Source organism: Stegodyphus dumicola, chromosome 11 (genome assembly GCF_044657685.1).
Source record: "Stegodyphus dumicola isolate Sdum_Otavi_A_Nest chromosome 11, ASM4465768v1".
Classification (NCBI taxonomy): Eukaryota; Metazoa; Arthropoda; class Arachnida; order Araneae; family Eresidae; genus Stegodyphus; species Stegodyphus dumicola.
This window is the reverse complement of record NC_140778.1, coordinates 100713681-100740848: the sequence shown is the minus strand read 5'-3', so window position 1 is coordinate 100740848 and position 27168 is coordinate 100713681. Positions and strand designations below refer to the sequence as shown.

Here is a 27168-nt window from a genome sequence, read left to right as displayed (position 1 = left end):
TTTTTTGGGGGGAGGGTGGAGATAAATGCAGCCTAACTCTGACATAATTAATCACAAAGTATCTATGGTCTACAGATAAAAATAGCAACAACAGATTTACTTGCAGTTCCAGGAACTTTTCAGCTGTCTAACAGCAAAATTTCAAGAATGTAACATTTAGCAGTTTCAGGAGAAAAATAGCTTTTAAACTGGGACAACAAATTCTTAAATATCTACTTGCTGCAAGAAACTAGAAAGTGTGTTTATTTTATTCAAATTTTGTTAAGAAGACTATTATGTATATTCTAATAAATTAAAAAAGGCAGATAAAAATGTTTATTAAATATATGAAGAAAACAATACATTGTTGACAGCTAATCCATTCTTGTTTTCAAAAGCTTTGTTGTGATCTTGTCTTTCTCACTAAAAAATATAAAATTATATGAGTTTTAAATAACAATTTCAGTATGTCAAATATTTACAGGTAGCCCTTGATTTGTGCCAGTTCAGAATATATTTTGGAACCAGAAAGGTGAGGACACTTAACACTGCCATGTTTGTAATTATGTATGTAAAATAATACTTTTTTAAAAACCTAAATAATTGTAATTTGGTATGCAGCGTTCTTATACATCTCTGTATTAAGGACCATCAATAAAAAAAATCAAGCACCTATCAAGCAAATAGGAACTAAATAAACTAAAATATCTATGCCTGAATTTCACTTTTGTAATTTATAAGAATAAAAAAATCTGTAAATAGGATGCATTATTGTTAAACATAATCTAATATTTAACTAAATTATAAAAAAAAAAAAAAAAAAAAAAAACTTCATAAATTTTTTCATGCAATTAGCATTAAATTATTAAATTTCTTGAAATATTTATATTTTATGCTTATAATAATCCCATATACTTTAACCCTCTGAGCAGCACAGGTTTTTTTGATCTGTCATGAAAACCTGTATTTATGCAGCATTTATTAGCTAAATTTATATAACTACTTATTTTAGCTTCTATTTTCATAAACTTACATTCATTAAGATTACATTTATATTATTAAAGAAAGTAAGCAAGCAAAATACCTTAAGTTATATATATATATCTTAAGTTATATAATATTATTGATTTATTATATATATCAAGTAACAAAAAAAAAAAAAAAAAAAAAAAAAAAAATCTCTAAAGCTAGTCATGCCTCATGCCACTTAGAGGGTTAAAGAAGGTAAGTGACTTTTTCTTCAAATTTTATTAACAGTTAGCCTTTGTTACTGATTCTTCTTTTTATGCCCCGTTTTATTCTGTATTTGCTCAGTCCAGAGGTTTATATAAATTATATGTGTAGTGGCATGAATTAAATTGTGAAATAAAATAATAATCAGCATGATTCTTAACAGATGCTTGACTGTTGCCACCATGACTGCTTCTTCAGAGATGGAACACTGCTGATCAGAAGAGACATGAATGCCTGATTATAGTTGGTAAGTGTTGAAAGTTAGCTGCACTTTGTCTGGCCCAGTTAATGTCATAGCTTTGTGTAGATTTGCTGGTCTTGTAACCCAGTTAATATACAGTATTTAATACAGAGTTCCAATAAGCTGCTGAAACACCAGAGAATATAGTTTTTGTTATTAATACTATTATTTTAAGTCTTATTAGCTGTAAAGAATAAAGTTTTATGCTAATTTTTACATTTTTGTGTTGTATCTTGCAACCCCAATACGGATTAATGAACAGCAACAACTCACCTTTAACATGTAGAGATATTTTCTAAGAGAAAGCAGTTAGTTACATATAATTAAATTATGCAGTTATAGTGGATTTACATGGTTAGAGTTACTTTTAATTTCTAAAAAATATTAATTAAAAAGCATCAAGACCATTTTACAGCAGTTATAATAAGAAAGAGATTTTCAAATGATATTATAAGCTAAAAACTACTAAACATAAGAAACATTCTTTAATAACATAAGTATTAGGAATAAATATGATATAATATAAGGTCAAGGCTGGCACCAGGGCCAATGTGTGGAAGAATTTTTAGAATTTAATGAAGCGCCAAGCAATAGAACTATGAATGGCACCAAAATATCTTTTAATTCCTTTGCTCTCTTTGACTTTAATACTTGTGTTTATGTTAAGAAAGTTAAGAGAAAGACTTCTGGTATTAAAAGAAAATTCAAAGAATTCTGATTTCACTGTTAAAAATTATCCACAACGTAAGAAATTCATCACAAATTTTTCATACATCCATTACATATTAATACCATGAAGACAATCATTATTTTGTCACATTTTTCTGAAAATTGTATGTCTATATATCTCGCCTTCAAAGACCTTCCAATGTGCAAGGTCTAAAACCTAAAGAAAAATTATTCCTACCAACCTAATAAGAGCAAAAACCCCGCTTTTGGGGAAGGGGAAAATTCACAAAAGTGTTACACATTTAAATATTCCGAAATAATTAATATATGTTGGAGAAAACTCATATCATGAAAAAGTATAAAAGACAAATGAAACAGATTTTAAAATTTTTTAAAACAACTTTTAGTTTTAGCTAAGGTTTCAGAAACTCTGCTTTATCGTATTTATTAACTTCTTTATTTTTCAGAATTAAAATATTTTTAAGCCACCAAACAGAAAAGTAATGTCACTTTAAAATATGAAACAAGAATATAAAGATGTTTTATTTTAATGTTATTTCTTAAATATAATTTTAATATATTATCATTATTTTTATGATATTTATCAATGTTATGTTTGTAAACAATTTCTGAATTTTTTTTTTTTTTTTTTTTTTTTTTTGTATACAAACTGATCATAAAAGAACTCATATCCCAAAAAGGGAAAGGTTGTTTTTGATGTAATATTTTATGAACTCTTTTATTCGAAAAAAAATATTTCAAAATGTTTCTATTTCAATCGACACAAGGAGTCGTTATTAAAACTCAAGTATACATTTATTTTGTTGCGTGAGTAGGGGTTCGTAATAGACTGAATACACATGTCCAATAAAACGCTAATAAAATTTATTTTTAGCAAAAGAAATATAACAGAATGCAGGAATTTTCCTCAGAGATATTCGTACAAGTACACAATGTCATGCAATATAATTAACAGTTATTCTCCAAACTACTAAAAACGTTAGAATACAATGCAATGAAAAGAGAAAGCTAATCCAATCTTGCCGTGAATTCACTAGAATCAACAACAGCTAACTAAATAACTGAGTTGAGATGTCTCTCCCCGGAAAGATAATTGAAGTGCATTTTGTGCATTAAGCTAGTCATTAAAATTTTTACACATAACCTTTGCATTTGTAATTTACTTGGGAATTAAAAAAAAAAAAAAAAAAACTGAGTGAGTAGCCTTTACGAAATATTTAACATTTTGGGGATAAAATGTATATTGTTCACTCATCACAAAACATATCCAGTAGACTCCCGATTATCCGCATCTGCCACACAAAGTTTCTTTTTTCTTTTTTTTACAAGAAAAAAAAAAATAAATAAATAAATAAATAAATAAATAAATGTTCACAAAACTAAGCGAGATGTTCAATTTGCTAACATCATGCTTATTTATGGCAAAAATATCCCAGGCCTTTTTGGAACCTTCCCCTCTGATGAGTAAGTCATTTCTTACTCACCCTTGCAGTGCCCGCTCCACCACCCTCTCTAGTCTTAATCTTACTGACACGTCCACCTTTCTCCCACTTGTCATTGCTAGTTTAAGCCTGATAGTGTTTGCGAACCAGTCGGAGTTAATTTCTTATCTTTTATCGTGTTCAGTGCTTGTGCTTTTCGTTACTGATTTAAAATGTCAGGAAAACGAAAGAAGGTTATGTTGGTGATTGCGCAAAAACTAGAATTAATTTCCAAAGCAAAGTAGCAAACGGCGCTACAAAGCAGCAGATAGAATTGGATTACGGAATCCCGAAACAACAGTGCGTGACATTCTAAAGCAAGAAGACAAACTGGTGAACTTTGCATCAATGTCAGACAGTGCTTCCGCAATGAAAACGCGAAAAACTATGAAGGGTTCTACCTTTCGATGAGCTAGACACTGCATTGACAGAATGGTTAGCTCAGGTTCGAAAAGAGGGTACTCCTGTAAACGGTCCTATCATTGTCGGCAAAGGTAAAAATCTTTTTTGAGTTGTTAGGCCGTCTTCTAGCTGGTTGACTCGTTTTAAGCAGCGACATGGAATTCGAGAAATGAGGAAAAACTTAGTGGTAACCAACAAGCAGCCGACGATTTCCATCATGAATTTGAAGAATTTGTTTTAAAAGAAGAGCTATCTTTTGAACAAATTTACAATGCCGACAAATCGGGACTTTTGTGGAAATGTCTTCCCACTCGCACTTTGGCATTTGAAAGTGAAAGTAAAGCGGCGGGTCATATAAGCAGCAAGGAATGGATCACTATAATGTCTTGCAGTAATGCTACCGGTGGACATAAACTTAGACTTGTTGTCATTGGAAAGTAGAAAAAAAACCGAGATCTTTCAAAGGCACAAGGATAGAAAATTTGCCCGTTGATTACTTTAACCAAAAATAAGGATGGATGAACCGAAACATTTTTCAAGAATGGTTCGAAAAAAAATCTTTGTTCTTCAAGTGCGTAAACATCTTAAATCGTAAAACCTGCCTGAAAAAGCTGTGCTATTGATCGACAACACATCTTCTCACCCAGCAACAAGTGTGCTAAAGTATTCTGATGGACATATTTTTGCAAAGTTTCTCCCCCCCAAACGTTACTGCAATAATCCAACCCATGGACCAAGGAGACATTGCAACAATGAAGAGAACATACTGAACCAAGCTGCTAATGACCAAAATTGAAGAAGGTTATGATCCAAAAGAGTTTTGGAAACACTACCCAATCTTGGACAGCATCTACGATATTGCATCTGCATGGGACTCCGTGAAAACGTCAACCCTCATAAAATCATGGAGAAGCCAACAACAACCTAACCTCTTTGAGTTCTGAAGAAGAGAATGAAGATGTAAACACGCCCACAGCAATTCTTGCCGATATGGTGAAAACAGTTCCGGATGGTGAGAACGTCGATGCTGAAAACATTAACGATTTGTTGGAGTGTGACGTCAATGAACCTCACTTCGAAAGCTTGACACATGATGAAATTGTGAAGAAAGCAAGGGGAGACACTGAGAATGAAGGTCAGCGAAGTGAAGGCAAAGAAGAGTCCCCTGTGCAGATGCGGAAGACTCACGAAGGGGCTTTGCAACAAGTCAACGGACTGCTGAACTATTTGGAAGAACAAGACGATGCACAGTTGGCCGAGAAACTTATGCTACGAAAAATGCAATCTCGAATCAAGAGAAAATGCTTCCAAAGCAAGAAACAAACACAAATGACTGATTTCTTCAAAAAGGTGTAGTTTTACAGTTATGCATTTGTAATTACATAATACATTACAGTATTAAAACAGTACATATGTATTAATTTTTCTGTGTATCCTTGACGCCTCTCGTAAGTATACTAACCACTTTTCAGTTTTCATTAACAAAATGCATTTTAGGTTAGTTTTGAGTGATATACTAAAATATTAAGCGTTAGTTAAACATTTCCTGCTGTTTATTTTCATTTTATTGTACATAAAACAATTTTTCAAAGTTGGAATGACTGTTTTCTCTTTTGCTATATCCGTTTTAAGCCTTTTCCAGATTATCCGCGATTTTTTTTATCCGCGGCCGCCGCGCCACCCAATTCCACGGATAATCGAGAGTGTACTGTATCAGTAAATGACATTATATTGTGTACATGAATTTATTAAATAAATATATGGATACAAAAATATTGTTTACAATAATAAAACCAGAAATAATGACAAATCACTGAATGTACAATGTAAAAGTATATTTGCAAAAACATATGCAACAGATCATTACAGGAATCGGTTAAAAAAATGCACAATTTAAAAGTAACAATTCATGTAATAAACACATGTCATTTTGCCAAAGTATTGAGCCAACAGTATTAAAATAATTACAAAATATATTTTGTATATACATGGGACATGAATGCAAACGTCTCTTTCACCAATCTGAGTGATAACTGATTCCTGTTTGGTTTTCAGCCTGTTTACCAATTGAATATGGTAACCCGGTTTCGTGGAATCGCAGCTACGAGAAATGTTTCTTTTGAATTCGTGTTTCAGCAGCAAATAGTGCATGTGATAGCGTCTTAAATAGTCCAACTTCAGGTTCAATAACTTGTCCCCCATATCTCTGAACAGTTACAGAACCTCCTTGAAAGATATGAAGCTGGTTGCATGATCTGTCATGATTCCTCCCTAAACCATTAAACCACAATCGTGAAAATGGGATATTTCATGGACAAGGGAAGGCAAGTTACGTGTTTCTTCCTCTCTCCAGATCAAAACACATCTAGAATCACTGTTCAGACTATATCTGGACTCATCAATAATCATTACTCAAGCCCAGTGTTCTTGGTTCCAGTGAACATAATGACGGCACCATTTTACATGAGCCCATCAAGCTGGAAAGAGTGGGATACCATTGGTTTTCTCGCATAGAGTTCAGCCTAGTTAAGCCTTTATGCAGCAGCAGAACGGTCAATTTGAGTTCCTGTGGCACCATGAGGGTCTAAAACAAAACCTCTAGTTTGCTTTGTGGTTTCTTCGAGCCAACAACAGAAAACAGTCTTCTGATGCAGTTGTTGCCCTTGACCAGGCTGTCTATTAACTGATGCAATGCTTTAATAGTGGCTCTCAACTCTTGATATGACACTTTGAGGAATATTCAAATCTTGGGCGACCTCCATTTATGTTTGACCTCCCTTGATTCTACAAATTATTTGCCACTTTTGATCTTCACTTAAATGATGCCCTTTGAGCCATAACTACAATCTGACCAATCTCAGGAAACACATCCTCTTTAAAGAATACTACAGACCATAATTTCAACATGGCAAGTGCATTATCAGTCACTGAATCTGCATATTTCTGGTGCTAATTTATGTGCGGAAGTGTAATTTTGTCTTCAGTTGTATTTAATTAACATAAATCATTATTGTATTGGTCATTGGTTGCAACATAGTGAACATATTTTTTTTTCTCATCATCTTTTAATTTTGATGAAAGTGTAAATTACCAGAATAACCATGCAATTCTTTTTCATTCTTCAGCATGTTCAATAATGTGACAAAATCATTTTGAAACATTAAACAGTTTTAGTTCAATAATACAGCATGGTTATAATATTCAAATGTGTCGGATTATTGGATATTTGTTGTATTATGGTATGCTTGGATATCAGGAATGTATGTTACTGATTTTGCATTAATTTATACCAAGTTTCAGTTTCTTTTCTATAGCAAAAATAAAGGGCTACCGTGTATATAAATATAGATTTTATCTTAATAACCATATTTAAAATACGATGGATTATGAAAAGTCACTTACATAATATGGACTACTCCACCCCAACCTGAAATAGCATCACGATCAAAAGCATTCACTAAAGCCTGAGATATTTTCTCAAAAAGTTCATCTGGTCCCTGCAACATAAAATATTACATAAATGGATAGATACATACAGATTCATTTTTTTTACATTTATTCTTTCAATATTAATTTTTTGCTCAAAGGGCTTTCAACTTCTGATAAAAGAAACATAAAACAAAATGCATCATTAGATAGTAACAAAATTATAGATAGATATATGCATAATCAATTCATACAAGTAAAAACACTAAGAACGATAACATATCAGTACAAGCAGTCTACAAACCTACCAGCTTCCAGAAAAATAAATTTAGGAAATTTACCACATTAAATTCACTATCTATCAACTTCCATCAAAATGACTTATGGGTGGGTGCTTTAGAAAATTGCGAGAAGCTACAATTATGTAAGCAATAAAACTACAGAAAGAAAGAGCTGAAGGGGAGGAAATATCTAAACAGAATATAAATAAATTATGGTAGTATCTCTGTGCTTAAGTTATATAAGCTGTGAGAGAAAGAATAAAATTATTGAAAATTTATAAAAAAAGGATTTTACAGAGATTTAGAGCACATAGGGTGAGAGATACAGATATTTGTAATTTGTCAGAATTCTATTATTGGCAGGTGAATAGGCAAGCAACATAAGGTTCCTTTAATCTCTGACTTATGTAATCTCATTTGAGGAAATTTTGGAATATGTGTAAATACAATGAAAAGAAAATGTTTCAGATTGCTAAATCACATCATTTGTTCGTTTTAAGAAAGAGAATTCTGATACTACAATGGTTGCCAGTGTGTTTTCTTTAACCTTAAAAGTCTGTTACTTATGACAGTGATCTCAAGCTCAAATTACATGTGGGCCAAAAGCATGATCTAAAAACAGCAAGCAGGGAAAAAAAAAAATTCCGAGTGATAGGCATTGATAACAAGCAAAAATAAACAGGTTTTGTTGGCACAGCAATATGAACTGCACAACTGCGCATACATAGACTAACCAAGTACTCACTGAGGAAAGTATATATCAAAAGTACCAACTGAACTGGGGGGGGAAACCAACTGTCAGCTGGCAAAATAAATTATTGATATTTCTGACATGAGAATTTCTCTTCCCATACTGCAGTGTCAAAGTCCCAACCCATTTATTTTATCCCGCTTTTTTTAAGTAGCAGTGTACGTTTAATCCATGCATCTGTTCCTAAGCATCATATTTATAACAAATATGTAATTGAAATGCATTTCGGGGCTGGATGCAGCTCACAGGCCACCAGTTTGAGACCAGTCATATATAATTAAAAAAAAAAAAAAAAAAGAAAGAAAGAAAAACTAGATGCTCTACAAATTACTTCATAATATGCAAACCTTCCCAAAACAAACTTGGAAATATAAAATAAATAAATAAATAAATAAATAAATAATGCTATACTTGACAGAAAATATGTATTCAAAAGTGCAGTGCTTAAAATTTCATTCTCTCAGTGATAGTACATTTTTACTATGGGATGGTTAAAAAATCTCTGCTTCAATAATGCTGCAATCATCAAAGATAGTTATTATTTTCTAAGTTAGCAAATAAAATGGTGATCCAGCCATGTGATTATCAAGGTATCTGTTGCACATGCAGCACACCTATATTGGTGTCACATTATGAACAAATGCCTCCTAAAATGAGTCATAAAAAGGAAAGTCATAAAAATTATGACTTTCCTTTTATTAGAGGAAGAGAACTGAAAAAGGACATTTAACTGACATTTGTAATACACTACAGCACGTGTGGTGCATTATTAAGTCAAAATACTGCAGCATATCACAGTGCGACAATGCATCTCTTCAAGCTGCTATGACTGAATTGTTCAGGACAAACAGAATACCCATAAGTAAGAGATCCCTCATTTATAATTTAGACCTTTAGCCATATAGGTTTCTCACTTTAAGTTCATTAAAGTCATGAAAAGCTGACAAAAAAAAAAAAAAAAAAAAAAAAAAAAAGGGGGTTCTGCTTGGTTTATGAACAAGATAAATACTTGAATATAATCAGATCTCCCCCCCCCCAAAAAAAGTAGAATGAACCTATGCAGGCACACTGTGCTTGAACGGAAAACTTATAAGAAATAAAAAAAATCCTCATATTTCAAAAATTAAACTTATAACTAATATCAATGTGTTTTAATACAATATTACATATACTCATAATATCATAAATAAGTTTTGTAAATACATTTTTCAGATGAAAATGACTACAAAATAAGAAAGATTTATAAATTATTCAATCTAAGACTATCTAATTAAACTTTTAATTAGTAATTTAGTTCTGGTTACTGTGATGTCAAGCTTTCAACTTACTAAGTAGTTAGTTCAATTAAATTTAGGATACAGTCAAAAACTGCTCATATGGTACAATGCCTAAAATCTGGATGTCCAATACCTGAAATGATCTACAATCTGGACTTCCAACCACCACCAACCTTTTCCTCCTCTCTTCTAGAATATTTTTCCCATATGCTAAATGCATGCACATTTGATATTTTTTCATAATAAAACATGTGGAGAGGCCTAACTCTTAATTTCACTTTGGCACTAAATAAAATACTTGCATATAGAAGAAACAATCATTGTTTCATAAATAAACAAGCAATAATTTAGAGCTCCATAATTGCTTTTCTGTTAGGCATACATCCCCCCCCCCAAAAAAAAACACTACATTGAAACATCCTTGATTTTAAGCCTATCGAATGATTTTTATTCCTCATGCTGTCCTGGTGAATTATTATTTTGCTTTCATCACTGCATAACTATCAACACGCAGCAATTTGAGAAATGACTCGGTAAGTGATGTTTTAACAATTTTTTTACATAAAATATTAGTAATTGAGCATGGTAACCTTTTATGTTAATGCTTGGCAACTATAACAAACTTAAGCTAACTGCCCTGCTAAGTGTTGACAGGGTTCATAGCACATTTTAGTTAAAAAAATAAGCACTTTTCAGGCACATTTTAAGAAAAAAAAAAAAAAAATAAATAAGCACCTGTCTAATTACATTATACACAACTGCATAATCTTAAAAGAGAGAATGACCATTACTCAACCATGGAAAACAATTACATTCTTTTTCTTATTTTAAATAACAGTTCAATTTACAGAACTAATTTACAATGAAGGATAAAAAAAACTATGCTAAACTAAATTATATTACAAGATTTAATGATGAAATTTCAGTTCAAAATAGAGAAAATAAATAATAATAATAAGCCATATTTATTATATTCGCTTGGCACCTAAAAATAAATACAATATATTTTCCCACTCATATTAATATTTAAATAATTTAACTTAAATCAAAATTCTGAATATTTTCTAAATTTTCATTGTATAACAGTTTTCCCTTAACAGATATTGCAAGCAAAGTTATTTAAGTAAAAATAAGTAAGAAAAGAAACTTTCCTGGAATCAGAAGATGGGAAATTGCTTCATGCAGTCATTCTTTAACAGTAAAAGCTTAACTAACCGGCATACTCGGAAATTGCCGAATATCTGAAAATTTCGGATAATCGAGCGTAACTGATAAAGAGGAAGGGGGTAGATTGAAGCCGTTCATTATAGTTTTCAGCTAAATAATGCTTTTGACATTTCAATATGTGCACCATATAAAAAATAACCCAATGGAACTAAAAAATAATTACTTTAGCAAGCACAGTAAAACTATCTTATCTCTGTGAAATATCGCAAACGCTATTGCACAATACATGTGCCTTAATTCTTCCTCGCCTGATATTACGCAATCGGAATAAACAGCTGCCCATTTTCGGAGAATAAATAACTAAATAAAGGAAAACTTCCCTTTGCTTCCTCCGGTTTTCACCATCATGCGCCCACGTGGCATATTTATTATTGAGCAGGACACGTTGCACTCCGCACGATATCCCTGACGTACTCATATTGATTAATAGATTTACCAATCTGGGGTGTTTTTCATTCTAATTTTGAACAGACTGCATTAAATTTCCGGAATAGAATTATTCTTCGCTTGGGTTGGTAGACCGCAGAACATTTAGTCCTATTCAATTCAGGTTGAAAAGTGACCAAAAGAGAAAAAGTCCGTTGCTTGCTTTGCTGCAGACTGCAACGGTTTCAATATTCAATATTTTGCGGAGAAAGGGGAGAACTCCCAACTTCCGTACTGTATAATGCATTGGCAAAAAAAAAAAAAAAAAAAAAAAAAGAGTATTTTGACTATTCAATTACTTTCACTTTATTTATGCCATTCCAAATATTATTCCTTAGAAAACCAATCTGTGTTAAAACACACTTACCCATTTTTGAAGTTTATCTATACTTCAGCAGTTACTGCAAATACATTATTATAAATATTCATACATATACTCATAATATAAGCATACCGATCATAATAAATGTGAATATGAACTGACCATGCGGAATGAGAATGTAAATTATTACTGTCTGTACTCGCGCGCATCAAAGGTTATGTTAATGCAAAGAAAGGGGCGAAAAGCTATTTCTGGGAGTATGATTGACCATCTGACGCTCCATATAAGGAAAATAAGTTGTTTATTTAGTTTCGGCTTTGTAACTGGGAAAAACCTGCGTTCGTAAAAAAAAAAAAAAAAAAAAAAAAAAAAAAAATAGGCACTAAAAGCCAAAAATAAGCACTAAAAACAAAGAAATAAGTGCTTTAGAGAAAAAGAAAGCACCTATAAAGGCTTTTATTTTTATTTTTATTTTTTTTTTTCCGAATATAAGGACTTATAAACACTTGTAAGGACCACTATGAACCCTGGTTGAGTGTTTTCATGAGGATAAATTTAACACAAATTTCTTTCACACGTACACACGAAAAAAAAGGTTTTGGAAATGATATTCATAGGCCAAAACATTTAGTGCTGTTTGAATTGAGAATAACTGATTTGTTATTCAGATAAGCCCAAGATCAACGCCAGAGCTAGTGCGGTGATACTGGGCAGCAGAATTTAGGGGAGGCAAAATTTTTAAAATTTAGAAAAGTACCAATCAACAAAATACAAAATTAAAAGATGGCCAAAATGTTAGAATTTAGAGAGGGCATTAAGCTGCAAAATTTTTAAAGAATGTACAGAGACAAAATTTAAGGAGACAATTGGCAGCAGACTTGCAAAGACTGAACCCGGATGCAAAATGTCTAGGGTTGGCTCAAGATAAGACTTAAATATATGTGGAAGTTTATTTATTTTGGTACTTAGATAAGCCTTAGGCATGTGTGGAAAACAGACATAAGTAAAATTACTAAACAAATGGAATTTAGGCTTTCAGCATGTGATAGAAGCAAGTCAAAATTTAGCAGAACAACATGTTTTTAACTGGCCAATCTCAAGATCCATCACAAATAATGTATAGCAGACACTAAGTAATCTTTATGATGTAGTGCAAAAAGTTTTTTAGATAACATAAATAAAGAGCAAAATTTTTGAATTAATAGAATTTGTGAAGAAAAGGTAATAAAGAAAGATTATATAACAGAATTTTTTCACTATGATGCCATAATGCCACAATATCAATAAACTAACGGATGGCGAAAGCTGTATTGTGGTCTTAAATCCAGAAAATGATGGTGATTGTTGTGGACAAAAAATTTTGATTGAAAATTTAGTGGGAATTCTTGCCACAGCAGTTATAGGACTTGGACAACAGAATTTTGGAACTCCTAGATCAAGAAATTATTATCTATCTATAGAACTAAAAGTATTAGCACAAAAAATGAAGCACCTTAAAAAATTTACATTGAAAGGAAGTTATTAAAGCAAAAAAAAAAAAGTATATATTGAGCCTTCTTTGTAAACTTTGATTCTCCTAAGGTCATAAATGCTTCATTATTTCATACCACTATTTCATATTTTAAATTTTATAACCATGTCATTAGATTTAAACTGATGATCTAACATGTGGAACTGTCGAAATCTTGGCGAGTCCAGATCTCACACTTTGTATAAAATTTGCAGATTGGAAAAGTAAATCAATTACCATTAGCTTTTAACAAAGATTTCTCACAGTATATATATCTTAACTTTTAATATTTTCACATGATTTTAACCAATTTAATTTCTTTTCTAAGATGCCAGTGACGAAAAAGAAGAAACTACCATAATCACCTGATCATGAAAATCACGAACAACTTCAGCCTTCAGTATCTAAACTCTTTATTTAAATGCAAAATGTATTATCATTCCACTATATTAATATACTTAATGGTGAGCACATGACTTTCTTCCTACTATGAATAGAAAGGTTTAGAGATGTCTTGAAAAATTCATTATGTTTTAAAATCAGTAATTTAGAAATTTACATTTACTCTTATAAATGTATGTTAAATATTGTTATGAAATGTACAGGCACGGTAAGATGGCTTCCCCGCAAAGCAGTTTTTAGGGTTGCCATAAATGGCAAGAGAAGGCATGGTTGTTACATTTAGTGAGAAATCGCCCATTTGGCAACAAAATTGGCAATATGTTATGGACGGATGGAGAACCTTCTGGAACGAATTCTTACCAGTTTAGTCCAGAATGTTCTCGAACACAAGCCCAAAGCTACATAAACTCTGCTGGTCCGCAGTCAGTTAGTGTGTGTGTGTGCCTCGTCTAGCGAGCTGATAGTCAGTCATGGAGCAAGTGTCTTGAAATCTAGCGCCGAGTGCGAGTTTTGTCTTAGACTGTGCTGAGTCAAGAGCTATACTCTTGTGTATCGTTGAGTGCATCGCGTGGAGAGTCTCGAGAGTACGTAGAGTTCCGAGAACGACCAAGCAGAGACTGGAGCTGTACTTGGGTGCTTTGCAATGAAGCTGTCTCCACAGTTATTGCCTGACAGAGTGAAGGCTGTGTCGCTGAGCATATCAGCGTGTTTAGAACAGTTCGACAACTGTAAAAGTGATTTTGGAGCTATCTGATTAATATTGGGAAATAAAGTGTGTTTCAATACTTCATCAAGTGTTGTCGTTATTCACTCCAAATCTATGAACCCCGTACGAACGTGAAGGAAAAGAAAATAACGTAACAACTGGTGTCAGAAGAAAGAAAAACGTAACAATTGGTGTCAGGAGTGGGGTTTGTGAGTAAATGCCAGTGACCCACCTGCAGAGGAAAAGCATGGCAAAAGAAGCAAAGACTCTGATGGACCTTTTAGCCGAGTTGAAAACCGGACAGGAGGAGATAAAAGCTGAGATCAAAGCCGCACTGAAAGATATGAAAGCAGGATTGGAAGATAAGAAAGACCGGGGGGGGGAGAGAAATAAATGTTGGCCGGGAAAAGATGCGAGAGCAACTCCAACAGCTGAAAGTGGAGCTTCCAGAAGAAACTGGAGCCATAAAAGAAGATGTGAAATGACAGTAATGGCATCTGGAGAATCCAAGGATGAAGAAATGAAAGAAGTAGCTAACAAACTGCCTAAGAAAGATCTACAAATGATGGATGAAGCATCTAACGGGATTAATGAAAAAGAACGAAAACATGAAGAAATAAAAGACGGGAAAGAAGCTTTTGATTCTCAAGTGCCTGAAGTGGAAGTGAAAGAAAGTGAAAATGTGACTGTTAAGTTCTTCAACACTGATAGTGAAGTTATGAAAACACAGTCAGCAAGTGTTAAACCATCTGAAAGTTAATGTGATACTGAGATTGAAGAAGCTGATGTACAGATGAAGAAGTGTTCTCCAGTATTGCAAGAAAATTCACCCACCTCACAAACTAACTGCGCATCTAATAGTGCTGATTGTACAGATAAGGACTTGATTTTAAACCTCGATACTTGCGTTTGTGAAGAATTGGGTTCCGTTCATGACTATAATGCAGAATTTGAAGCTGGTTCACAGGAAACGAAGGAAAATAAGTGTGTACCATCTGCTAAAAATACCGAGGTAAATTGTATACATGATGCAAATAAAAACCACATAGTGATGAACGAACTGTTTTAAATCTTCCAATGGATGAAAAGTCCGAAAGGACTGAATCTTCAGATTGTGACATGAAAAACAGAAATGCATCTGAGAACTGCAGTGGAAAAGTATTTGACCCGGGAATATTTTAATGAAAAGACAGAGACTGAAATTCATTTAGAACTTTAACTTGTATTATTTGAAATTGTGATGTGTTTTATTTGTGTATATAACTTGTACATAGTGTAAATATTTGCTTCTCATTTTTAGGGGTACCCATAATTCTTGCGCATGAGTTTTCTTACCTAGTTTCTGTGTGAAGTTTGTATGTAATGTAAATGTTTGTTTCTTTAGTTATGTTACCTGTATGTTTTTAAAATGTTTGCATTGTATCGAATTTGGCTGCTGACCAAGGATTGTACTGCCCAGGACGTGCAGTCCTTGGGAGGGGGCAGCGGTAACGAAATGTACAGGCGCGGTAAGATGGCTTCCCCACAAAGCAGTTTTAAGGTTGCCATAAAATGACAAGGGAAGGCAGGGTTGCCACATTTGGTGAGAAATTGCCTATTTGGCGACATGCCATGGACAGATAGAGAACCTTCTGGAATGAATTCTTACCGGTTTAGCCGAGAATGTTCTTGAACACAAGCCAAAAGCTATATAGACCCTGCCGGTTTGCAGTCAGTTAGTGTGTGTGCCTCATCTAGCAAGCTGATAGTCAGTCATTGAGCGAGTGTTTTGAAGTCTAGCCCCGAGTACATCGCGAATTAGTGTATCGTTGAGTTTTGTCTTAGACTGCACTGAGTCGAGAGCTATACTCTTGTGTATTGTCGAGTGCATTGCGTGGAGCCTCAAGAGTACGTGAAGTTCCGAGAACGACCAAGCAGAGTCGGGAGCTGTACTCAGGTGCTTTGCAGTGAAGCTGTCTTTACCGTTATTGCCTGACAGTGTGAAGGCTGTGTCGCTGAACGTGTCAGCGTGTTTATAACAGTTCAATGACTGTAAAAGTGATTTTAGAGCTATCTGATTAATATTGCTAAATAAAGTGTGTTTCAATACTTTAAGTGTCATCGTTATTCACTCCAAATCTACAAACCCCGTACAAACGTGAAGGAAGAAAATAACGTAACAATATTAAATAAATACAAATAGTATAAAAACTTAATTATGCTGTTTTAATCCCCCCCCCCAAAATATTATTTCTTTCACTTTAGAATTGGCCATTTTCTATTCTTGTTTCATCATGATCAACTGTTTGTAACTGTACCTTTAAAAAAAATTCGCTTTACTTAAAAACATAACTTAATTACATAATAACTTGAAAATCTGCAAATCTTATTCAATAAAAGTTTTAATAACATGTACTATATTCATTTATGAAGTATTAGAAACAGAAAAAATTTAATTGAAACATTTTTTTTCAGTATGCAAAACATAATTTGTTCCTCATTCTAGCTTTATGAATATACATGTACTACAATTAGGGTTATCAGACATCTTTGGATTCTTTATATGAGATGGATTGTATGTTTAATTAATTAGTTTCACTTCTACATATATCAGCTTTAGTACAAAAGATTTTTTTCCAACTACAAACAACATTTATTTTTCATGAAGAAATGTATTATAAGGGTATATATTAAAAGAATGTTTAAATTAGAATACTAAATATCCAGATATTATGATTTCAGATTAAGAATTTAGGTTCTGATTCAGATTACTGATTTGCATTTTTATGAATACATAAAGTCCAACAGAGTTTCTAATGAAAATATTAGCAAGTGAAAAATATGTAAGAGTGGAACAACAAAAATTCCAGCCATCTACAACATATTCAGAGCAGAAATACTTTAAAAAGTATGCAGTTTAATTCTGCAACATCCCAATATTTTGTTGTCATTGTATTATTTTACACCATTGTCAACTCCTCTGCACAAGAATACATAGACCTTAATGGAGTAACGAACGACAGTCTGGAACCGCTGAACCAATTTCTAACACCGAAGCCCTTTTTCATTTTGCAATTTTTAATATAGCACCTCAATGGTTTCATCGTTAACATGAAATTTCACGCTGTGGCCATTTTCATATACTCATTTGTCAGGAAAAAAGCCTCTTTCTTGGAAAATAGTATGGTACCCAACTCATTACTTGGTAAATTAAAGATTATTAATGTCATGCTCACACACAAAAAACGCAATGAATATATTTTTTAATAAACAATGCGAATTCGAAAAACCTCATAAAAAATGAATAATATAAGAATTCACAATGAAATCAAAAATGCAACACGGTGCTAATATAAGATTACAGGGCGAGGTATAAGAAGACACTGCTAGTGCTAATATACGATCACATGGTGAACTGTAAAAACACACAGCTAGATTTTGGTGAGATATCTTGGTTGATTGGTGATTTAATCTCAGGTGCCGCCATTTTCACATACTCATTTGTCAGGAAAAAAGCCTCTTTCTTGGAAAATAGTATGGTACCCAACTCATTACTTGGTAAATTAAAGATTATTAATGTCATGCTCACACACAAAAAACGCAATGAATATATTTTTTAATAAACAATGCGAATTCGAAAAACCTCATAAAAAATGAATAATATAAGAACTCACAATGAAATCAAAAATGCAACACGGTGCTAATATAAGATTACAGGGCGAGGTATAAGAAGACACTGCTAGTGCTAATATACGATCACATGGTGAACTGTAAAAACACACAGCTAGATTTTGGTGAGATATCTTGGTTGATTGGTGATTTAATCTCAGGTGCCACTATAACAAAGAAGTACCAATTCTATTTAGGGAATACATTACTTGGGAATGAGAGAGCAGACTCAATGTATTAATTACATAATATTTGCCAAATCAGTCAGCACTGTAGCTTTGTTGGCTAAAGCACCTATCTAGCAACTGAGCAACAAGAAATGTTCAGAATTCAAAAGGCCCACCAGAGGCCGAGTGGTAAAGTCGCTAAACACCGGTAGTCAGTCCGGGGTTCGAATCCCAGAGAACAGGCTAGTGGCATGGACATTTCCATGGTTCCCCATGTGTAAAGTATAAATGAGACAATATCTCTAAAAAGTCATCCGTGAAGGCATCCCTCACGTTAGGTTGATAACTCTCAAGTGCTTTTGCTTTAATGTAATCGAATAAACCAAACCAGGAAAATTTGCATTTGATAAATCTTGAAATCCCTCATTATTAATAATCTGTTCATTATAACAATCACATCAATTCCCACAGATTAAATCTGGTTCCACCAATATTTCTTTATGTTTACCATAACATTGCTTAATTCTGACTTTATGTCCATGTGGCCAATGAACTTATTAATGTTTTTCTACTTGCTTATATCTTTAGTGTGTATTTATGTCAAAAAACTATAAAATACTAATAAAAGTGTCTGTATCCTAGCTAGTATAGTGGTTAGCATATCAATTGTGAATTCCCGAATTTGAAATGTTTCTCATACACATTTGACTTTTGAATAAATTTTCATAATCGACCTGTATTTGCTCTTATTGATATAAAAACCATTGAAAAAAACTATAATATTACATCAGTAAATGACTAGTAATTTTTATTTGGTTGGTTGGTTGATTTTTTAATGGCACAAAACCTCGAGGGTTATTATGCGCCAGACAAATGGTGAATAAAATTCAAGATGCACAAACACGCTGTGCCAAATGAATTGATGAAATGGACCTGAGATGCTGATGAACGCATTTGTGAAATGACTTTGAAATGTCCAGGCACTCTAGCAACAAGTAGATCAGGATAAAAGGGAAATAACTTCAAATCATAGTAAAAAGGGATGTATTTTAAAAATCTTATGAGGTTGATGTTAATTTTTATTTGGTCCTTTCATGTTGACTGAAAAGAAAAATATATTGCTAGCAATGAAACCATTTTAATTAATTATGAAAGTGATAACAATAACTGCAATAAAAAGCAGAAAATGTATGGTAATAAACTAGTGGTTCTCATTGAGTGGGGAATTCCTCAATGGAATGATTCCATAGTTCAAGAAGGGATGGGGTAAGCCTTTTATTTAGCTATTGAGTATTTAGATTAATGAATATAAAAACTACTATTTTTTTCAAGTTTTTATATTTATCATTTCTTTTACTTCTTGTTGTTTAATTTATAAAACACATTTAAAAATGCTCTAAAGCTAAATAAATGTATACATATTTCTTGAGTTTTGGTGAGGTGATGGGGAAATGATCTTCCAGTAGTGATGAAAGAGTGCATGTGGCAGAAGAGGTTGAGAACCACTGTATGAGACTTACCAAATCAGGCTCCCATAAAGCTTCACACATGCCATATGCTTGTTCTGAACAAGTTCCAGCCACAACAAAATCATTAGGCTCATTTATACAACCAATTACATCCATACTGCAAATATATGGTTTATACGTTTCGGGTTCCAGTCCAGCTATGACAGGCACAACAAAAAATGGTCCAAACCTTAAAAATTACAAGACACAATTATCAAACATTCAAATTTGCAGTTTAAAGAAAATTAAATTTAATTAAAAGGTATTAATCATGAATTTTATACATTATTTTAAACATATAGTACATTTTTCTGATATAGTATAAAATACTCATTTACACCTGGTTACAATTTATCAATATCGAGTTTTAGACATCAAATCAATCATACAATTATTTTCAAGATTTAATTTTTCCTAAAATGAAATACATGATTTAAAACTAACTTTTTCTAATTAATTTTTTACATAAAAACTTAGAAATAAATTACACATACATACAGGATCTAGTTACATTATTACCACTATTATTTGGCAGGATTAGCCAAGACAGCACAGGTCAAGTTTAAAACCTTACCTATACTATTAAAATCTGTTAAGCATCTGTCTGTTTGTAACATCATCTCCCCTGGAATGGCAAGGAATTGACTTTTGAGAGAGGTACCCCCCGATTCCAAAATTTGCAGGAAGCCATTTCGACTATTCTCATCTTCGTATGATTTTAATTAGCAAAGATATTAATTAAAGACTTTGAAAATGCTATATTGGCAACAAAAAATTTATTTACAAAAAATTAAGTACTTTTCAATTTCGTCAGGACAAATCTCGCCAAGCAGACTTTGTTGGTGACAACATAAATTTGTTGGCGTATACACATAAAAAATGTTAGTTCTAAGAATTTTTTATTTTGAAGGCATAAACATTTTAATATGGTTTAAAATTTTGTATAAAACTAATAAATAAAGACAATAAATTTGTAAAAATTTGTATTTTCGCCTTTGGGTGAGCGGTGTGATTGCATCCTAATTGACTTAATTACTGCGAATGGTCTTAGGGCATAAAATTTAATTATCTTTGTAAATCTTCTACGTAATTGTATGCTCGTATTGAAAGAAACAATCAATCTGGTAACAAATGGCTGCGATGACTTGTTTTGAAGATGAGGCATAAAAAGGTACCAGCGAAGATATTCTGTTTGGCAACAGTTGTACCATTATTGGTGACTTTATTGTTTGCGCCGGCAAAACGGAAAGGTACCACATATTAGTTGTTGCGAGTTGTACGTGATATTAATTATTGATTGCTGGAGTTTGTTATGAGATATTAACTAAAACTCTGAAAATGAAATTTTTTTTTCGGGGGGGGGGGGAGTTACAAATTGGTTGTTTGCTTGAAAAGCTCACTACGGTATATATAATAGCTGGATACCAACAGATCAACAACTGCAGTGAAGGATCTGATTTATCCAAGTTAGGAAATGATTTTTCACCATTGAGTGCCTGGTGCCAGTATTTTGGAAATCTGAATGACCTGTGAATTTCCCCCATAGATCAGCGGTAACGATGGCCACCAGTGGACCAATTTTGACAAACTAGAGATCAAATTGTGTATGCCCACAGCAATAGTTCAGTTTACTTTGCTACATACAGGACTCTGGAGACAATGCTTAGTAACTACACAGAAATTTACGATGAATCGCTAACAAAAATGCTTGGAATCTGCATAACAATACCAAATTTGGAAAAGAAATAGGCTATCTTTTCAGATCAATCCCAATTTGTGCACCATTGAGAGAATGCACGGTGATGTATCTGTGCAAAACACTAGAACACTGGACAATAGGAAAATGCATCCTAATCTGAGGCATGTTTCCCTGATACTTGCTGGATCCTCTAAAGCCTACCTATGGCACTCTGAAACAATTTGGTTACATCTCCATACCTGCTGACGCTATACACCTTCATATATTCACTTTGTTTATTACATGGTAGTGAAACCTTTCAGTGGAAGAATATTACTTCCTTGGCATCCAGATTTACCAGAAGAACCTGTGAATTACTCATCAAGAATCTTCCAGAACACTTCATATGGTCAGTACATGGAGCCTCCTCCTCTCTTGCATTCTGCACATTGCCTAATTTCCACAACATCTGGTACCTGTCCAGTACTGATAATGGCGGTTACCAGTTCTTAGAAAAAAGGTTCTAATAATGTAACTCAACCCTGTATTAATTTTGATAAATAATTTAAAGTTTTAAAAAACTGGCACTAAATAAACAGAACATAGAAAACAGGATTCAATTATGATTAATATTAACTAGTAAAAATCTACATACTTTCAAACACATTAAAATACATAAAAAAGACATGGTCTTATGATTTAAATGCCAAAAGAAAGAAATATTAAAAATGACTTTAACCGCTTGCCTGATTATCCCGAGTTATCTCAGGTTCGTATATATTGCAGTTAATTATTATCCTGTGAAAACTCACACAAAGCAGAATTTTTTAGTACGATTTGTTTTATCACGGTTTTACTCGGCGTGGAGGAAATGAAAGGAAATACTCAGCTTTGATTGGAAGTTTGCCAAATTTTGTTGGTTGCACGGTTCTTTTGGAGGGAGTGGTCACGTGTTTCCCTATTGTATAGTATACGTCGGCTTGTGGATTAATAATGTATAAAAAAGAATACATGCATTGAAAAAAATAATAATGGCAATGATGTAAGATAGCGAAAGTGATGATTTTTCAGATAGTAATTATAAAGAAGTGGAAAAAAATTGAAAAAAAAAAAAAAAAAAATCAAATCCAACAAGACAGCGTACTCTGGCTTCCGTGAAAGAGATTCCAGCGGTAAGCCAGTAAGAAAAGAGACCAGGTACCCGTCCATAGTTTTAACTCATATACTAGGAATAAAAAAGCAATTACTACATTTACTTTTAATTTCAAATTTCTCAGAATTTTAAATTATTAATTTTTTTTATTTGAAAGCACATATTTCTTATTCTTTTTTCAGAGATCTGAAATTTTTTAATATCAGGTTTTAAAATTCTTAAATTTTAAATTACCAAAAAAAAAGCAGATCGGTAAAACTAACATGAACTTTTATCATTCTAAATATACTTTGCCTTGAAATAATTCCAGCTCATAATTTCTAATCTGAATTCTTCAGATAGTGATTAGAGTTTAGAAATAAAAAACATTATAATTATGGAAAATTATCAAACAAAAAAGGAGAGAAATAACAACCTTTGCTCATAAAGCAGATTTGATAAGACAGAAGCAAATGTTCTAGGCGTCATCTCTCTTCCTTCCCTCAATTCATACATATTCAAACGAAATTTCAACTTCTGTGATCTAAAAAAGTAAGTTTAAAATCAATAAGTACAAAAAATTACAAATAATATGCTCAAAAACTATATTGAAACTATATTGCTCAAACTATATTGAAACTATATTGAACTATGCTCAAAACTATATTGAAAAAATAATGTAGCTAATTAGATTACCATAACCACCATTTATATTAATGTATAAAACAGAACTTCGAAAATCAGATTGGCAACAAAGAAAATATTCAAGTCATTCTTATACGAGTAAAAATTTTTACCCATTAAAGATCTGACAAAAATTAATAGTAAGAAATCTTATCAATTTAATCAACATTGGTTTATAACAATAATTTACAAATAGGAAAAGTGGTATACACATTGAATAAGTCACCTTTTTTAAATAGCAATTGTGAATTCAATTGGAAAAAAAAAAAAAAAATCTGATGTGGCCAACATAACATCTCACCAATTCCATATTGTAACGTGGAATTGGCGGAATAGCAACAAGCTTTCAGTAAACTATCACTTCCAATTCACAATTTGTATGTAAATTCCAATTTGTAAATTTTATGGCTCAGTATTAATTACAAACACCACTCTCCACTAATATCCTCTGGTCAGTTCACAAATTAATGATTTAACAATGACAAAAATTTTAAAAGCAGCATATTTTTAAAATTCCCGATTGTAAATGTTGCCATATATTTCTTTTTATATTTGCTACATTATTTCCTTAATTATAATACATAGTGGCATTTGGTGGCAGCATCCTTTTGTTTGAAAAATTATTTGACATAAAAGTGAAATGAAGACAAAATTGAGGATTAAGGCATTTAACTGTTTTATAATGAGCTTATTGTCATTGTATTTACCATAATTCAAAGACTACATTTAAGGCTCATAAATGCAACATATTTCTCAATAACATACTTATTTCAAAATTAAAATAAAGAAGTTTTGGATTATTTTTTATGCAAGTTTGTTTAGAGCTTTAAGTAAAATATTGCTTCCAGTTCATCGATTTCAGAGAAAACCTTATTCAGGTCAAGGACATTCTCCTTTTCCTTCCTGCAACATGAAAAAATGGACGAATTTCCCATCTGCCTGCATTCTTTCAGTTGCATGTGGCAGGAAAAAGTGTTCATTGTTTAGCACTGATTTTGTCACATTTTATTATTATATTTTAGTTAAAACAGAGATGAGCCTATTACATTTAACTGCATTAGACTCAATGCACGAATATGTTACTGTTACGAATTTGGTAATTAAAAAGCTAATGTTAGTTCAATTATAAATTAAATGGCTTCATTTCCCGCGCAGTGCAGCGCGTGACGAATATTAAAAGAAGAAAGCTAAGCCGGAAAATTAAAAATACAAGAGCACGTGCATTTAACATTAAATAAATATGTCGTTTTGATTTCGAGAAAGTACCAGAAAATTTTCGCACGCAATTTTAAAATCTTATAAAAGGAGGAAAACCTCTCAGTTCGTAGTAGTTACTTAGTTTGTTGTTTGTTTAGAAACCTGCTCATCTTAGAAAACTGCACATATAATACATACAAATTTACATTTGTAATATATTACATTTGTACAATTATACATACAAATTTACATTTGTATGTATTATATGTGCATTAAAATTTAGTAATATTTTTACCCGAAACATTGTGTACAGTCAAGTTTGTGATTAATTTTCTTGAGTGGTTTATTTTGTTCATATTACTGCTCGCTGTTACACAGAGTTTGAGCTGTGTTAAATAAAACTATAAAATAATTGATATAAAATAATTTTTGGTGTTAGGAAATGACATCTGTTGAATTTTGTGAACTTCAGCTCAAGATGAACCACAGTACAGTTGTAGACTGGAACAGTTACATGCCTGAGGTGTGTGCCTCAGCTTTAATTGCTCGACCCAAGTCTAAAATTGGCGGATGAGGCAAAAGTATTGAAGTAGACGAAAGCCTTTTCAGTAAAAGAAAGAACAATGTTGAACGTGTTCTTCCGCCACAATGGGTTTTTGGCGGATTATGCAGAGAATCAAATGAATGTTTCTTAGTCGCTGTTTCAGATTGATCGGCGAAAACCTTGTTGAGGATCATAAAGGATAATATCGTAGAAGGAAGGGTTATTTATACTGACTGCTGGAAATCATACAAGTCAGATGAACTGCAAGATGCCGGTTTTGAACACTTTACTGTCAACCACAACTACAATTTTGTGGACACGGAAAGTGGCTGTCATACACAAACAGTAGAACGGCTGTGGGGCAGTGCTAAATGGCGTAATAAACGCCATCGGGGCACTGCTCGACAGCATTTTGATTTTTACTTGTCCGAGTTTATGTACAGACGTTTGCACAAAAAAAAAACTGAAATTTTTTCTGCTATGTTGGAAGACATAAAAAATTTTATGCCACCCGTTTAATTGCAAGTATATTTAGCCTTTTTTCATAAAGTAATACAAAACTGTATTATATAAAATTAACGTCTCATCTAAATTAAAATAAAAATCTGAAATAGGTATTTACTATTATGTTTCCATTCAGTTATTTTAGCCTTTTTTATATAAATAATAATAATAAAAAATTGTATGATGTGAAATTAACCTTTTATCTAAATTAAAATAATAATCTGAAACAGTTATTTACTTTTATGCTTCCATGCAGTCATGTTTACTTTTTGATATAAATTATAATAATAAAAAAGTACTATATGAAAGTAAGTTTTCATCTAAATTAAAACATCAATCTTAAATAGTTATTTACTATTACACTTCCTTTCTTGCGTTAGGGTTGCCGCAATTATTTTTGGCAGCACTGGCATCAATAATAGTTTGGCGATTTTTTACGGTCCTCAAAACCGAATAGTACCGCAAAATTATTTTCCTCATGTCATACATTTTTGCCCATTTTGCTTTTAAGTAGATACGTCATCTGACAGTTTATGGAATTTATATAAAGTCCATAAAGCACTTTACCCAGAATTATTGAAAAAGTGTTTACCTTTTATTACATAAGAAGTCATGTATGAGATATGAAATAGCAATATATCATCTTCAAATCAAATATGTATTTTATAATTTGTCAGCAAGATAATTTATTTTGTTTGAAATAATATTAAATAAAACAGTAATTTCATGTTTTAGTAAGGATTCTATTACTAAAAACAAGCATATAGATCATGGAGAGTTTAAATATTTATAAATGATCTAGCTGGATACATAAGATAGATAAAAAAATACAAAATAAAAACACATTTTTGACACTCAAAACTTCAAAAAAACGTATTTATCCACATTACTCAAACTGTAATCTCAAACATATTAAACAATTGTTAAGACAAAGTTGTTTGGCAATGAATGAATGTAAATGCTACAAGTTACTTCTAGGAGAGAAATGTGTTTAATCAAAGTCTATCAATTAATTTTTACATTGTGTTTTCATGAACAAAAAAGGAAAGCAGCAAAAGTACAGTAATTTTATTAAAAAAAAGAAAGGAAAAAAAAACTTACACAGTGGCAGTATCAGTTGCTAAACCAGGTAAACCTACATATAATCGAGGTCCCATTTCAAAAATTTTTTGAAAATCCATTCCTACGGTCTGTGCTCTGACACCCAGCCTTCTATCAGCTGCAATCGCCACACAATCTTTTCCTTTCATGGCAATTACAATACCACCATTGTATTCGAAGATACTCTACAAAATTTATTACGAACATAAAATGTTATTAAACATATTTTAATACAACTTTTTAAATCACACAGTCTAATTCACTATTGAAAGTTAAGTTCAAGTAGTTATCAATACAGATTTGTGTTAACATAACAAAAGAATAATGCTGAAATCCTATAAGTTTGCTTAGAGAATGAATAAAGTTTATCATTATTCCCGGCGTTTGTGTTGTTACATTATTGACTGTTCTTCCATCTTTACCAAAATGCAGTTATATATAAAGGATACATTACAGAATTAAGAATATAGCATAAAAATAGAGAAACACATACCATGGTATGATTAGACTTTCAATTAAATTATAGTACAAAACTTTCAATTCCTAAAAGTAGCCTAATCATTCACTTCGCATTTTCCGTTGCCAGTACAATAAACCATTATAGTTGCCAAGCAACGGGGGCTCCGTGCACATTTTATAAAAAGTTCAAAT

At 32.2% G+C, this 27168-nt stretch overlaps 2 protein-coding genes across 4 annotated transcripts in view; one reads left to right on the top strand and one right to left on the bottom strand.

The window, feature by feature from the left end:
* The window catches only part of LOC118202421 (uncharacterized), a 62051-nt gene extending 60384 nt beyond the window's left edge, over positions 1–1667 (top strand). For 2 of the 3 annotated variants that reach the window (XR_015044080.1, XR_015044078.1), the window contains exons 12-13: positions 464–511; positions 1376–1667. The gene's annotated coding sequence lies outside the window, so the exon portion shown is untranslated. The remainder of the gene's footprint in view (positions 1–463; positions 512–1375) is intronic. The other variant, XR_015044079.1, reaches the window with a different exon arrangement.
* Positions 293–27168, bottom strand: Prosbeta3 (proteasome subunit beta type-3). The gene is made up of 6 exons (XM_085827025.1): positions 27011–27168; positions 26518–26702; positions 22924–23031; positions 19690–19867; positions 7429–7523; positions 293–402 (listed from the first exon to the last, which is right to left on the bottom strand). The coding sequence occupies exons 1-6, from the start codon at positions 27011–27013 to the stop codon at positions 354–356; spliced, it is 618 nt and encodes a 205-aa protein (XP_085683151.1). The 5' UTR covers positions 27014–27168; the 3' UTR covers positions 293–353.